General features: G+C 37.7%; 1 protein-coding gene across 1 annotated transcript; it reads left to right on the top strand.

The window, feature by feature from the left end:
• Window positions 1-3,204: 3,204 nt before the first annotated feature.
• On the top strand, window positions 3,205-4,062 carry LOC149885645 (uncharacterized). The gene has a single exon (XM_090094231.1). The coding sequence runs from the start codon at window positions 3,205-3,207 to the stop codon at window positions 4,060-4,062; it is 858 nt and encodes a 285-aa protein (XP_089950357.1).
• The last annotated feature ends 9,466 nt before the right edge of the window (window positions 4,063-13,528 follow it).

The following is a 13,528-nucleotide window of genomic DNA, read 5'->3' as shown; positions in this document are numbered from 1 at the left end:
TAAATTCTGTTATTATTACGTTGGAATTTCCATCCATGTCGATGATTATGCCTGACATTTTAATTAGGCGTCACTTTTTTTTTAAAATCATTTTTTTCAGTGGCCTCTTTTTGGACAATAAAAATTGTCAAATCCGCTTCGATATTTTCCATTGTTTTTTCTTCGATATTTTCCAATGTATTTGATGACAAATCAATCACCGCAAATCCGTGAGGTTCAGACCAGCAATGTCTGCAAAACTTTTTAAACTCTTCTTTTCCCATGTCGTTCAAAACGTGGTCTCGATAAATGTGGTCCAAATTTTTTGAATCTTGAGGAAACAGACAAATAAAATTGGTGTTTTCTCTGATGGTTTGTCTGGGGAGCATGAAATAATTTTGAGCGAGGTAAAAGCAGTCGACGTTGGAATGTCTTCCTCGTATGTAATATTTTTCGCACTTGTTTTGTTTGGTTAATTGCAAATCGTCAAAGATCATCAAATTGTTTTTGGTTGAATCAAGATCTTCAGGTTCAGGCACGTAGTCAGACGTTTCGAAAAACTGACACTCCATGTCCTCGTTTTCGGAATAATCTTTTGAAGAGTCGTTGATGACACATTCAGGATTTAAATTCAATTTTTCGATATAGCTTTGTACCTTGAACAAATCGTGAATAGCCTCTTTTGGCAATTTTTTTTCGAACGAACTTTTGAGTAATTTGTACTCGGGTTGGAAAAGAGATTTTCCAAAAACTTGCAAATGGTTGTAATCCAACCATCCAGGTCTTTACAGCAAATTTAGAAGCAAAGTTGTTTGCCCACAACCTGATTTTCCGACGATAATTCCTCGAATGCTTCTCGGTAGAAGTTTGTTGTTGTTCCTTTTGCTTTTTCCAATATTCCATGACAAATCAGCAACTTCCATTTTTTTAATTTAAAAATATTTTTTTTAAATAAAAATGTACTGTGTGAAATGCAAAAGGAAAACAGAAACGATCCATTTGAGAAACGAAGTCTCAAAAAACAATAGAAATATGATCAAAGGAACTTGTGATGTTTGCGGAACGACAAAATGCAAGTTTGTTCCGTTGCATGAATCATTTCAAAAAGGGGGAGATTTGGTGGCATCGATCAACAAATTTTCAAAAAAAATAAAACTTCCAGCGCAAAATTCCCAGGAGAAATGCATATTCCAGGAATGAATTTTGCAGGACCTGGCACAAACTTGGACAAAAAGCTCACTTCAACCGACATGTATCAGGAGTGCAGCAAACCGGTGGACAGAGTGGAAAATGCAGCATACCATCACGATTTGGCTTATAAATATTTCAACGACGTTCAAAACAGAAATTTGGCAGATCAAATAATGCTTGATGAAATGAACTCCATTCCAAATCCCACTCAAAAAGAAATCAACGAAAGAAAACTCATCACTCCAATCATCAAAGCAAAAGCCAAATTCGGACTGGGTGTCGCAAGAAAAAAAAAATTCCCGAGAGTCATCTGAAATGGACGGATCAGCTTGCAGAGGAGCTTCATAAACCAGTAATTTATCATTTTAAAAGAAGAAAAGTGTTCGTGAATGACGTCGATGAAATATGGGCTGCAGATTTGGTTGACATGCGCTCTTTTTCAAAATTAAACAACGGAGTAAAATATTTGCTCATGGTCATTGACGTTTTTTCAAAGTATGGATGGATCGTTCCTTTAAAAAGCAAAACGGGTCTTGATGTGGCTGAAGCGTTGAAAAAAATCTTTGAAAAAAGAAAGTGCACCAAAATGTGGGTGGACAAAGGAAAAGAATTTTATAACAAGCACGTGAAAGCGCTGGGAGTGTAATTATACTCCACTGAAAACGAAGAAAAAAGTTGCGTCGTTGAACGATGGAACAGAACGATGAAAGAAAAAATGTTCAAATTCTTTTCAGCAAACAACACCAAAATCATTAGTCAAATGGTTGGGATACCCAGACTCGTTCAACTCGTGGGTGGATCATAAAAATTAATCCGTTTGAAAAAAATGATTTAAAAAAAATTTTTTTCTTTATAAAAAGATGAATTTTGTAACGATTGAAAATTTTGATGAGAGCAAATCGGTTGGAGAAATTTATTCAACAACCAAACCAATTCAGTACTAAAAGATTCCGCTTTTTCATGATTACCCCGTTTTGTTTTCACTGGGTGTGTTTGAAAGTTGCAGTTTTGAAAAGAAAGAACTGAATGGTTATTCCATGTCCTTTCTCGGTTTTAACGAAAAAAATGGAATGAGCGAAGAAGAAAGAAAGTTCATTGAGGTTACTGAAAAAATATAAAAATTTCTTCGCAATCAAGTCAAGGAAATGGTGCCAACTAGGAGGAAGAACGAAAAAAATCATGACGGAAGATTTGTCCATTTTTAAAAACAAATCTGAGAATCCAAACGCAGCACCCATTTTTTTCGGAAAGTTGTTCTCAAAGAAAAACGAAAAAAAAATTGAAGTGTCTTCTCTGTTTTTCAAAAAGAAATCGAAAGACGTCAATGAAAAAAAATGCTCGTGAAAGCGAATCCTTTGGAATACATTCGACAAAAGTGCTACACCATCGCCTCTTTGAAAATTGAAGGTGTTTTTGTCGGAGCACAGATCAAGTCCATTCAGGTTAAAATTTCCGAAGTGGTCATTGCAAAAAATGCACCATCTATTCAAAGCATCATGGGTGATGATTTGGATTTGGGAGAAGTGGAATCTGATGATGAGTTGTGAAATCGCGCAAAAAAAAAATGAAAATAAAATGATTTAAAACATTTTCTTTTCATATTAAAAAGTGCATGCCCCTCACAAGTTGTTTAAAAACAGCGCTTCAGCAGAACTCCACAGTTAGAATTTTCATTTTGGACATTTGGAGGAGAGAATCAAGGAGTTGGAACAAAAAAATCCGAAAAGCATTGTTGTCAAAAAAAAGTTGGATCATCCGCCCTATTACAACACGAACGGACAGTTAACGGACAGTTTGCTGTTGGAATGGGAGCTTTGTCCATTTTCGGAAATCAACAGAACAAAAAACTGATGCTGAAGGCCGAAAAGCACGAAAAATTGAAAGTTCTTTCCGAGTCAAAATTGAACACCATTAGCGATCACATTTCAAAATCGCTCATGGAGCATTCAACAACCTGTTCAAAAAAGATGAATAAACGCAAACACAAACGAGTTTTCGTTTTTTGTTTAAGTTTTTTTTCTCCGTATTTTAAAAATGTCCTTCTTTAAAATAAATGACCCAAAAAAGAGAGATGAAATTGTGAAAAATTATATGGCCAACAGAGAAAAGCTTTACAATGAGAGCCTCAACGCCAACATTTCAGATGCAAATTATCAGGCTGATTTGAGCAAGTTTTACAGACCGCTCGTCGAGAGCAATGAAAAGGTGAAAAACGAGCTGAAGAGCATCGCTGAGAGAGTGGTTAACGTTGAACCATTGGCTTTGACTTATCCAGAAATAATGAGTGTTGAAAAACCTCCTGAAAGAAGGAATGTTGGAGATATTGCTTTGGAATATTTGACCAAATACGCATCCAAAAGATTTGCTTCAGACAGAGTGTTTGGAATTCACGCAGGAGAAGGTGGTGGTAAATTGTACATTGGAAAAGAACAAGTTTTCATTGATGAAAATGACATCATTGTTGGTGGAGAAAAGTATGCGGGAACAAAAGGTCTTTGGGAGCTGATTTCAAGATCCAAACCCGATAAAAGCAAGTACACGGATGATGACCTTAAAAATTACGAAAAATTCCTTATTGAAACGCATGCAATGGAGAGAGAAGGGCATCCAACCATACCAAAAGCTTCGAGAAGTGAAAAATATGTCACAATCATTGCACCCATTTGGGAGAGAAATCGAATTAAAACGAGAGGGAAAAAAGGTCACGGAGTGATCATACTTCCTAGCGATCCGAATGCGCTTGCGCAAAGACTTAGCTTGAGCATCGCCGCAGGTCATGCTGGAAATGTCGCATCGAGAAACGAAGCTGTCGCAATTTGTGACGAGCTGCTGAGGCAGGGGGAAATCAACAAAGAGGAATACAAGTCGATTCAAAGATACATCGAGTCGTGAAAACCCAATAGATTTAAAAAAAAATTTTCTCATTCTAAAAATGCTCAATGTGAACAACAGAAGATATCTAAAAAAGAACGTCGTCGGAGGTGGAGGAATCGTGGACCCGATTAAAAATTTTTTGAGGAGAATGGCAGCTTCAAACGCATCGAGATCGTCTCTTCATTTGTTGAGAAAGGCAGCAGCAAGCGAAGTTGGAAGAGAAGCAATCACAGCAGCAAAGTCTGCCGGAAAAGAATAGGCCTCTTCGGCCATATTGACAGCCAAAGATGTTGCCATTGACAAAGGAAAAAAAGCAATCGAAAGAGTTTACGCCAAGACAGGGACGGTGAATCCGAACCAATTGGTCAACACGATTGTGAACGAAGCGGCAAAGGTGGATCAGTATGCTCATATTAATCCAATGGAAGAGTTGCACAAAAAAATGTTTGGTTCGTCCATTCAAGAAAAAAGGAAAATGACGAAAAAGAACACGGTCAGAATTCAAGATCTCGTTAAAATGGGGAGTGGACTTTTGATTGCGTGAATTTTTTTCACGAATCAAAATGACATAAAATTTTTTTTTCCCTCATTTTAAAAAATGATAAACACCGACAGATTAAGAGTTGATGAAATGCCAGAGTATGGCATTGAAAAAGTTGATTTTTTCGAGTACCTCCCCACAAATCTCGATTTAAATTCTTCAGGATCGATTGTTTTTAAGATTGATTGCTAGTCTGTGCAGACTTTTCCGTCTGAGGCCTACATCCTCGTCGAAGAAGTTTTGAAAAAAGCGGATGGAACTGCTTACACAGCAGCAGACAACATTGCCCTGGTGAACAATAATGTATTTGTTCAGTGACGTCACTTATGACTTATCTGGACAACAAGTGGAAAGAGTCATGTATCCGGGTCAAAGAACAACAATGATCGGATTGTTGAAATACCCTTTTGGTTTTCAGCTTGCAGATGGTTTGAAACAAATGTGGTACAAAGACACTTCAAACGCCACTGGAACCGCAGGGTTCAACGTCAGACGTGACCACTTGTTCGCAGACACCACATCCATTGGATCTTTTTCGTTCAGGGTACCTTTGAAGCACATTTTTGGTTTTTGCGAAACTTACGCAAAGTCGTTTACGGCTTCAGACACACCTTCACAAAAAAAGAATACGACGACGCCATTTACAGAGCGGAGACTGTTGCTGCAGGAATGATCGACATCAAAAAATTCCGACTTTTCATGCCTAGAATTGAGCTGGATGTTTTGAAGAAATCCGAATTCCTGAATTTTATGTTGAAGAAAATTTCCGTTCCAGTGGCATATAAGGCAAACAAAGTCGAAAGGCAAGCCATTCCCGCGGGCCTCACAGAATTCACCTGGACTCTCGGAAGAAGCACGGACAAAAGCGTTCCGCGATATATCGTATTCAGACTTCAGACAAACAGACCTTCCAGTCAAACCGCAAATCCAGCCGTATTCGACCAACGTGACGTCAACAATTTTTTCGTGACCGTCAATGGGATAAAGTATCCAAATTACAATTACGACTTGAATTTTGGAGAAAAGAAAATTGTCATGGCTCATTCTGACGCGTTCTCTTTTGACGAAAAATATTACGGAACAAACGAACTTGTTTGTCAATCCGGTTTGACTCTGATTGAATACAAAAATTTGTTTCCGTTGTTCTTTGTCGACATCAGCAAGCAAAAAGAAAGAGTTGTTTCCGAAACGGCTGAATTGGTTGTAAACCTCAAATTCCGAATGGCAGTGCCAGACAGCACCGTCATATTTGCAGTGATCATTTCCGACAAATTGATTAAATTCGTTTCGGATGGAACCAACATGAACGCTGTTTATTAGGTCTGAAAGATCGTCATGAGATTCTTGACAAAAAAAAATGATTTAAAAAAATTTTTTTTCTTTTTAAAAATAAAACATGAGATTCACAAAAAATTATCTGAAAAATTTGCTGAGAGAAAATGGAGTCACAATAACATCAAACAATTTGTTGACTTTGATGATGATTGCGGTTGAGAACAATCTGATCAGCAAAGATTTGCTTTTGGAAGGTGCAAAAGAATACAGACTGGTGGGTCGACCAAAAAAGAAATGAAAACTGAAAATGTGCAAACGGAAAAGGTGCAAACGGAAAATTCAATAAAATCGATCGATCCAAAATACGAGAGACTTGGTTCAATTCGAAAAAAACCTGTGTTTGTGAAAACGACCAACATCGAAACCGGGGAAGTGGTTGAATACGGATCCCTTTACAAAGCGATGAAAAAGACGGGACATGGATGGAGATATTTTGAGCGCCGAAATGGAAAAGTGGATGATGGAATCAAGATTGAAATTTTAAATTCTGAAAAACACGAAAATCTAAAAAAAATAAAAAAAAATTTTCAATTCTCGGAAAAAAAGAATTGAAAAAATTCTCGGAAAAAAAGAAAAAAAATTGATTTTGAGAAAAAATTTTTTCTTGGCATAATAAAATGGAAAGCGAAATGCGAAAAATTGCCAAAAAACAAAAAATTGATTTTGAGAAAAAAAAATTTATTGGCAAAATAAAAATGGAAAGCGAAATGCGAAAAATCGCCAAAAACTAAAAAATTGATTTTGAGTTAAATAATTTTCTTGGCAAAATAAAAATGGAAAACGAAATGCGAAAAATCGCCAAAAACAAAAAATTGATTTTGAGAAAAAAAAATTTCTTGGCAAAATAAAAATGGAAAACAAAATCGTCAAAGAAAAAATCGCCAAAGAAAAAAAAGTCAAAGAGAAATCTCTGACAAAATTGCGAAGTGAAGCCAGAGACCGAGCGATAAAAGGTTTTTCAAAAATGACCAGGGATGAACTCGTTGAAGCCATAAAAAACACGAGGCCTGTTATTGGTGTTAAACCTGTAACACGTCGAAGACCAACGAATGCTGCAAGACCGGTTCCTGCTCCGCGTCCTGTCGTTGTGAGACCTGTTCCTGCTCCGCGTCCCGTTAGGCCGGTTCCTGCTCCTCGTCCCGTTTCCAACGACTTGATTTCTTTCGGACCAGCTCGCTTGCAAAATCAGGTGACAAGAGCTGAACCATATATCCTTAACACACCTGTTGCCGATTCAACGAGCGTCATCACACCCAGGCCGGTTCCTGTTTCTCGTCCTGGCTTTTTTTCAAGTATTGCAACGACCGTCTCCAACAGTTTCAACCAAGTGCTTGAGTTTGTTGATCCGTTCGTTCCAGATGTTGTGAAAAAAAGATTAAAAAATAAAAAAGAGAATTGAAAAAAAGAATCTTGTCTCTCAAATCGCTTGTGTTCAGAAAACCAAAAATTGATTTTCAATTGACCGATCACGCGCTGAAGCATGTTGCCAAACAATTTTCACATCAAGTCGAAGGAGATCATTGTGACGCTTCTGCCTTTTTAGAAAAAAGATGGTGCGATGAAAATTATTCAAGAAAATAAAAATAAAAAAGCGTTCATTGTTTTGACTTGCGAGATGATGAGTGTGAGCATTACGACTGGAGAGGAAGTGTATCGAATTGTCCCTTTTTGATCAAAAGCTGGAATTATTTTGGAGTCGACGGATTTGGTAGAATTTTACGACACAGCAAGAGGAAATTTTGGAAAACATGACCAAGTACAACAAAATGGGTTTGAATTGCATAGTGTCCGCCATCTTGAAAATGGATACCAACTTGATTGATTACAATCCATTCGGCGTGAGGTCCTACACTCCTCTCGATGATTTTCTGGCAAGCAAAAAAGCAATTATCAACATGGAAAACGAAGGCAACGAATGTTTCAAATGGTGCGTCTCAAGGTTTTTGAACATGAAAGAGAAACACGGTGAAAGAATTGACAAAAACTTGATTAAAAAATCGAAAGAGTTGAATTGGGAAGGGATTGAATTTCCAGTCAAACTCGATCAAATCAAAAAATTTGAAAAAAAATAATCCAGAAATCAGCGTGAATGTTTTCATGTGCGAAAATAAATCCATTCAACCTTTACTAATATCGAAATGTTTAAACAGAAAACATGAAATTGATTTGCTGCTCATTTCAGACGAAAAAACAAATCATTATTGTCTGATCAAAAATCTGAGTCGACTCATTTCCTCCCAATCATCCAAACACAACGGCAAAAAATATTTTTGCAGAAATTGTTTGCAAGGGATGAAAAGCGATGAAGATCTTTCAAGACATTCAGCCTATTGCAGAGAGCACAGCTCAGTTAGAGTCGATCTTCCAAAAAAAAAATTCGTTCATGAAATATGAACACAAAGAAATGTCGGTGAGAGTTCCATTTGTGGTTTATGCCGACTTTGAAAGTTTCATCAAACCGATGGATTCGTGCGAAAAAGACCCAAGCCAGTCGTACACCAAAAAGTTTCAAAAGCACGTTCCAAGTTCCTTTTCCTATTACATCAAATGTTTTGACGAAACCGTTTACGATAGTGATCCGTCAATTTCCACATCGTCAAGCGAGAACGACGACGTTGCCCAATTTTTTGTTGAAAGTTTGGAAAGAGAAATAAATGAACTTTATGGAAAGACCGGGAAAAAAAATTTGGTCATAACAGAAGAGGATGAAAATCATATCAAATCCGCGACAGTTTGCCACATTTGCGAAGAAAAAATTCTCAATAATGACAAAGTGCGCGATCACTGCCATTTTACTGGAAAATATCGAGGAGCTGCCCACAACGATTGCAATTTGAAATACAAAATTCCAAAATTCGTTCCTGTTGTTTTTCACAATTTGTCCAGTTACGACAGCCACCTGTTCATCAAAAAATTGTCTGGCAGAAAATTAACCTGCATTCGAAACAACGAGGAAAAGTACATCAGCTTCTCGAAAAAAATCAAAGTGGGGGATTATATTGGAAAAGATGGAAAAGAAAAAAAATTGAATTGAGATTCATCGACAGTTTTAAATTCATGGCCTCCAGTTTGGACAGTTTGTCTAAAAATTTAAAGCCAGAACAGTTCAAAAACCTCGCAAAATATTTTGAAGGAAAAAAATTTGATTTGTTGTTCAAAAAAGGCGTGTACCCTTACGATTGGATTGACTCATTCAATGAATTTCATGAAAAGTAATTGCCTCCAAAAGAGGCGTTTTTCTCCAAACTCTACCACGAGGAAATTAGCGAGGAAAATTATGCGCATGCGCAAACAGTCTGGAACGAGTTTCAATGCAAAACGTTCAGAGATTATCACGATTTGTACAACGTGTCTGACGTTTTGATTCTGGCGGATGTCTTTGAAAATTTCAGGGACGTTTTCATGAAAAATTGCAAGCTTAACCCCGCCTGGTATTACACATCTCCCGGGTTGGCTTGGGATGCTTGTTAGAAAATGACAAAAATAAAATTGGAATTGTTGAGTGATCCTGACATGCTTCGCATCGTCCAAAAAGGAACCCGTGGAGGAATAGACATGATTTCAAACCGACTTGGAAAATCGAACAACAAATACATGGGAGATTCGTTCGATTCGAGCAAAGAGCCGTCCTTCATTCAATACTTGGACGCCATTAACTTGTACGGATGGGCCATGAGCAAACCTCTTCCCACTCACGGTTTCGAATGGATGACTGAAGACGAACTTTCCAATTGGAGATCAATTCCATGCATTTTGGAAGTTGATTTGGATTATCCAGAAAGTCTTCACGACGAACACAACGATTACCCTCTGGCTCCTGAAAGAATGAAAATTGAAAAAGTGGACAAACTCGCTCCAAATTTGAACGAAAAAAAGAATTACGTCCTTCACAGCGAAAACCTGAAATTGTATGAACGATTGGGAATGAAAATTTCAAAGGTGCACAGAGGCATCAAATTTGAGGAACGGAATTGGATGAAACCATACATTGACCTCAACACCAATTTGAGAACAAAAGCCACCAACGACTTTGAGAAGGATTTTTTCAAGCTAATGAACAATTCGGTGTTTGGAAAAACCATGGAAAACATTGAAAAGCGAGTGGACGTGAGACTGGTGACAAAAAAGGAAGAAGCAATAAAATTGTCGGCCAAACCAAATTACACCAGGCACAAGATTTTCGATGAAAACTTGATCGCCGTTCACATGAAAAGAACAAAGCTGCTTTTCAACAAACCGATTTATTTGGAAATGTCCATCTTAGATTTGAGCAAGACTTTGATGTTTGAATTCCACTACGACTACATCAGAAAAAAATATTCCGACAAAGCAAAGTTGTTGATGACGGACACAGACTCGCTGATTTATGAAATCAAAACGGACGATTTTTACAAAGACGTTGCCGAGGATGTGGAAAGCAAATTCGACACGAGTGAATTGAAGAGTTTGTCGGTCTGCGGTCGAAATTGTACTCTTACAAAATCCATGAAAAAGAACACAAAAGATGCAAAGGATTCAAAAGAAATGTCGTGCAAAAATAAATCACCCACGAAGATTACAAAAAATGTTTCGATACCAAAAAAGAAAAGGTAAACAAAATGAACGTCATCCGATCCCATTTGCACGGCATTTACAGGGAAGAAATCAACAAAGTCTCTCTCAGCGCCGCCGACGACAAAAGAATCATTTTGGAAGATGGAATTCACTTGTTGGCTTATGGACATTTCAAACAAAAAAATAAATTGTTTTGCCGAACGAGGCTTTGTCCCCTTTTCAATTAATAAAGGCAGCAAAAAAACTGAAAATAAAAAACTTTCGGGGAGTTTTTGTCAGAGACGAATTGCCAAAAAAAGGCAATTAAAAAAGAATGCGGAATTGTCAACACGGGGGATTCGAGCACAGAAGGATTTCATTGGGTGTGTTGGCGCAAAGACGGGGATGAAAAGTTCAGCTTTGACTCTTACGCCCAACCACCGCTCGTCGAGCTCGTCGAATATTTAAAAAGCCCCGTCTTTTACAACAGTGAAAGGGTTCAATTTGGAAACACGTCTTATTGTGGTCATTTGTGTCTTTACGTCTTAAAAAAATGTGAAGAGAGAAACAGCTTTCAAGACGTTGTCAACACCCTTTGGTGATTGCAAATTGAGTTTAAAAAAATTTCGCCCATTTAAAAAATGATTAACAAATTCAACAGAAGCGAATTCAGCGTTTATTTCGACAATATTTCAACAGACTCAGCAAGCAACGTTTTTATTAAAACGGACGGTTCCAACACCATCACTGCAGACTTTGATTTCAATTCAAACAAAATCATCAATCTGGCAGAACTAACCAAATCACAGGACGCCGCCACAAAATATTACGTGGACACGCATTCGTCGGGAGGAACTGGCACGGTGATTGGAGCTGCGGGCTTGGATTTAAATTTTAACAAAGCGATCAATTTGAACGAACCGACAAATCTTCATGACGCCGCCACAAAAAATTACGTCGATGTCAGCTCGAGCATGCACATTAAAACGTACGGATCTAGCACTATCACTGGGGACTTGGATTTAATTTCTCACAAATTGATCAATGTTACAGATCCAACCACTTCTCACAATGCTGCCACAAAAGGGTACGCAGACACTCGAGTGGCATACGCATATATCTTTTACACAGACATTAACATGACATCGCACAAATTGACCAATCTGGCTGAGCCCACTTCATCCTCAGATTCAGCCACAAAAAATTATGTGGACACGCATTCAGGAGGAGGAACTTCAGTTGGAACGGCTGACTTGGATTTGAATTCCCATAAATTGATCAATGTGCTTGATCCTTCAAACTTGCAAGACGGGGCGACAAAAAGTTACGCGGACGTTTTGTCACAAAAATCCAACTTTTTAGGACTTGTTCCAAATTCAAGCTTTTCATCCTTGAGGTTAAAATCTCAAACTGTGACAGGATCGACCACTGCACCAGTCTTCAGCTACGTAGACGGTCCTGGAGTTCTGAGAAGGTTATGGCTGGCTCTTAATGGAACCGGAACAAACGTCCCAGGACAAGTCTTTCTTCGAATATTGGCAGACGGAGAAATTAGAGTTGGGAATTATTCAATGGTTACAGACGTTGATGATGTGGATAGTGTAGCCCTTGCTTGCGACTTGCTCTTTTCCCCTCTCGGAGGACCAGCTTACGCCTACTCTTTGCAAGGATGCAATGTTTTAAGTACCACTTCCTTGGGAGGATATTTTTTCCGTCGACTTACCGTTTACAACAAACTTGACCATCCAATTGGTCAATAATAATACTACAGCAATCACCTACTGGATTCAACCGTTCATTTCCACATTCACCTCCATCCCTCCTCTTCTCTCCTCCGTTAAATTGTACTCGAAGACGTTCAGATATTTTGGAACGACTTATGAAAAAGAATATATTTTGCTGAACACCAATGGAAAAGGAAATGGTGTTTTTCTGAAATACATCAGGATGCATGTCATCGGCTCCTCTGGAAACTGGTGGGAGTCTAGAGTCAGAATGTATGACGGAAATTTACCTTCAGGCAACGGCACTGTCCTCAGCCCCTGGACATCTTACAATGCAAACAATTACAACACTTTCAAATGCATCTTTTTCTCATCTGGACTGGAACATGAATCTTTTTCTCATCTGGACTGGAAGATTTTTACTTGTCTTCGTGGAATGGGATAAACTTAACCTCGTTCAACAACAAATCTTCAGGGCTGTTGTACCAATCTACAGCCTCCATTGGCTCCACCACCACCATTTCCTTTTACAGAAATTTTGCAGAGGCAGACTCCATGCCCAGCGTCGCAGCTGGCAGAAGACTCGTCGTCAGGCTCAACTCCGGTGACGCGCAAGTCGGTCAATCCGGAAGCTTTTACCTTCTTCTAGGACAAGCGTATTATTACGCCTAATTCTAAACCTTTTTAAATTTAATTTTGTAAAAAAAAAATTTCTTGGCGTATTAAAATGAATGAAACTCGCAAAATTAGAATCTTACGAAATGAGGACGGAAAACTTCGAAGTTTTAAAATACAGGATCCCATTCAAATTTTAAAAAATAATGGAGCCCAGTGGCGCGAAATTGAAATTTTCAAATCACTCATCCAAACAAAAAAAGAACAAGACCAAACAAAAAAAGAAAAAGAAAATTTTCGCAATGGAAAATTTAAACACCTTTTCAAAAATTGAAATTTTTTCTTTGCTAAAAAAAATTTCAAATTTTTTTTTGAAATTTTTTTTCCAAAAATTTTTTGATTTTTTTTTCCAAAAATTTTTTTTTTTGCCCTAGAAAATTTTTACCCCGCGATTATCAAAATTTTCACAACGAAGATGAAAAAATGATTTTGTCCCAGAACTCTCTTTTACTAGTAGTATAGTTACGTTTTTACGAAAGATTTTTTTTCTCGAAAAAAACTTCGAGTTGTTTATAGCATTGGCCCCAGGCGTAAACCAAGAACATGTAGATTTCACGGTTTCAAGCACCTATTAAACGAGGTTTCAGTATGGAACTTAAATCTTGAACCAACACGTGTACCCAAAATACGTAGATTTTATATGTTTTACTAATTCTGTCACGCGTTTATACTAAAG

The sequence above is a fragment of the Hydra viridissima genome, unplaced genomic scaffold, assembly GCF_058129835.1.
Source record: "Hydra viridissima isolate aposymbiotic clone 2 unplaced genomic scaffold, HvirCarnegie_v1 scaffold_7, whole genome shotgun sequence".
Taxonomy (NCBI): domain Eukaryota; kingdom Metazoa; phylum Cnidaria; class Hydrozoa; order Anthoathecata; family Hydridae; genus Hydra; species Hydra viridissima.
Note: the sequence above shows the minus strand (reverse complement) of the source record. Positions and strands in the feature narration are given on the sequence as shown.

Bases quoted from the DNA above. Each gene is read 5' to 3' on its own strand.
- LOC149885645 (XM_090094231.1), top strand. From the start codon at position 3,205: ATGTCCTTCTTTAAAATAAATGACCCAAAAAAGAGAGATGAAATTGTG.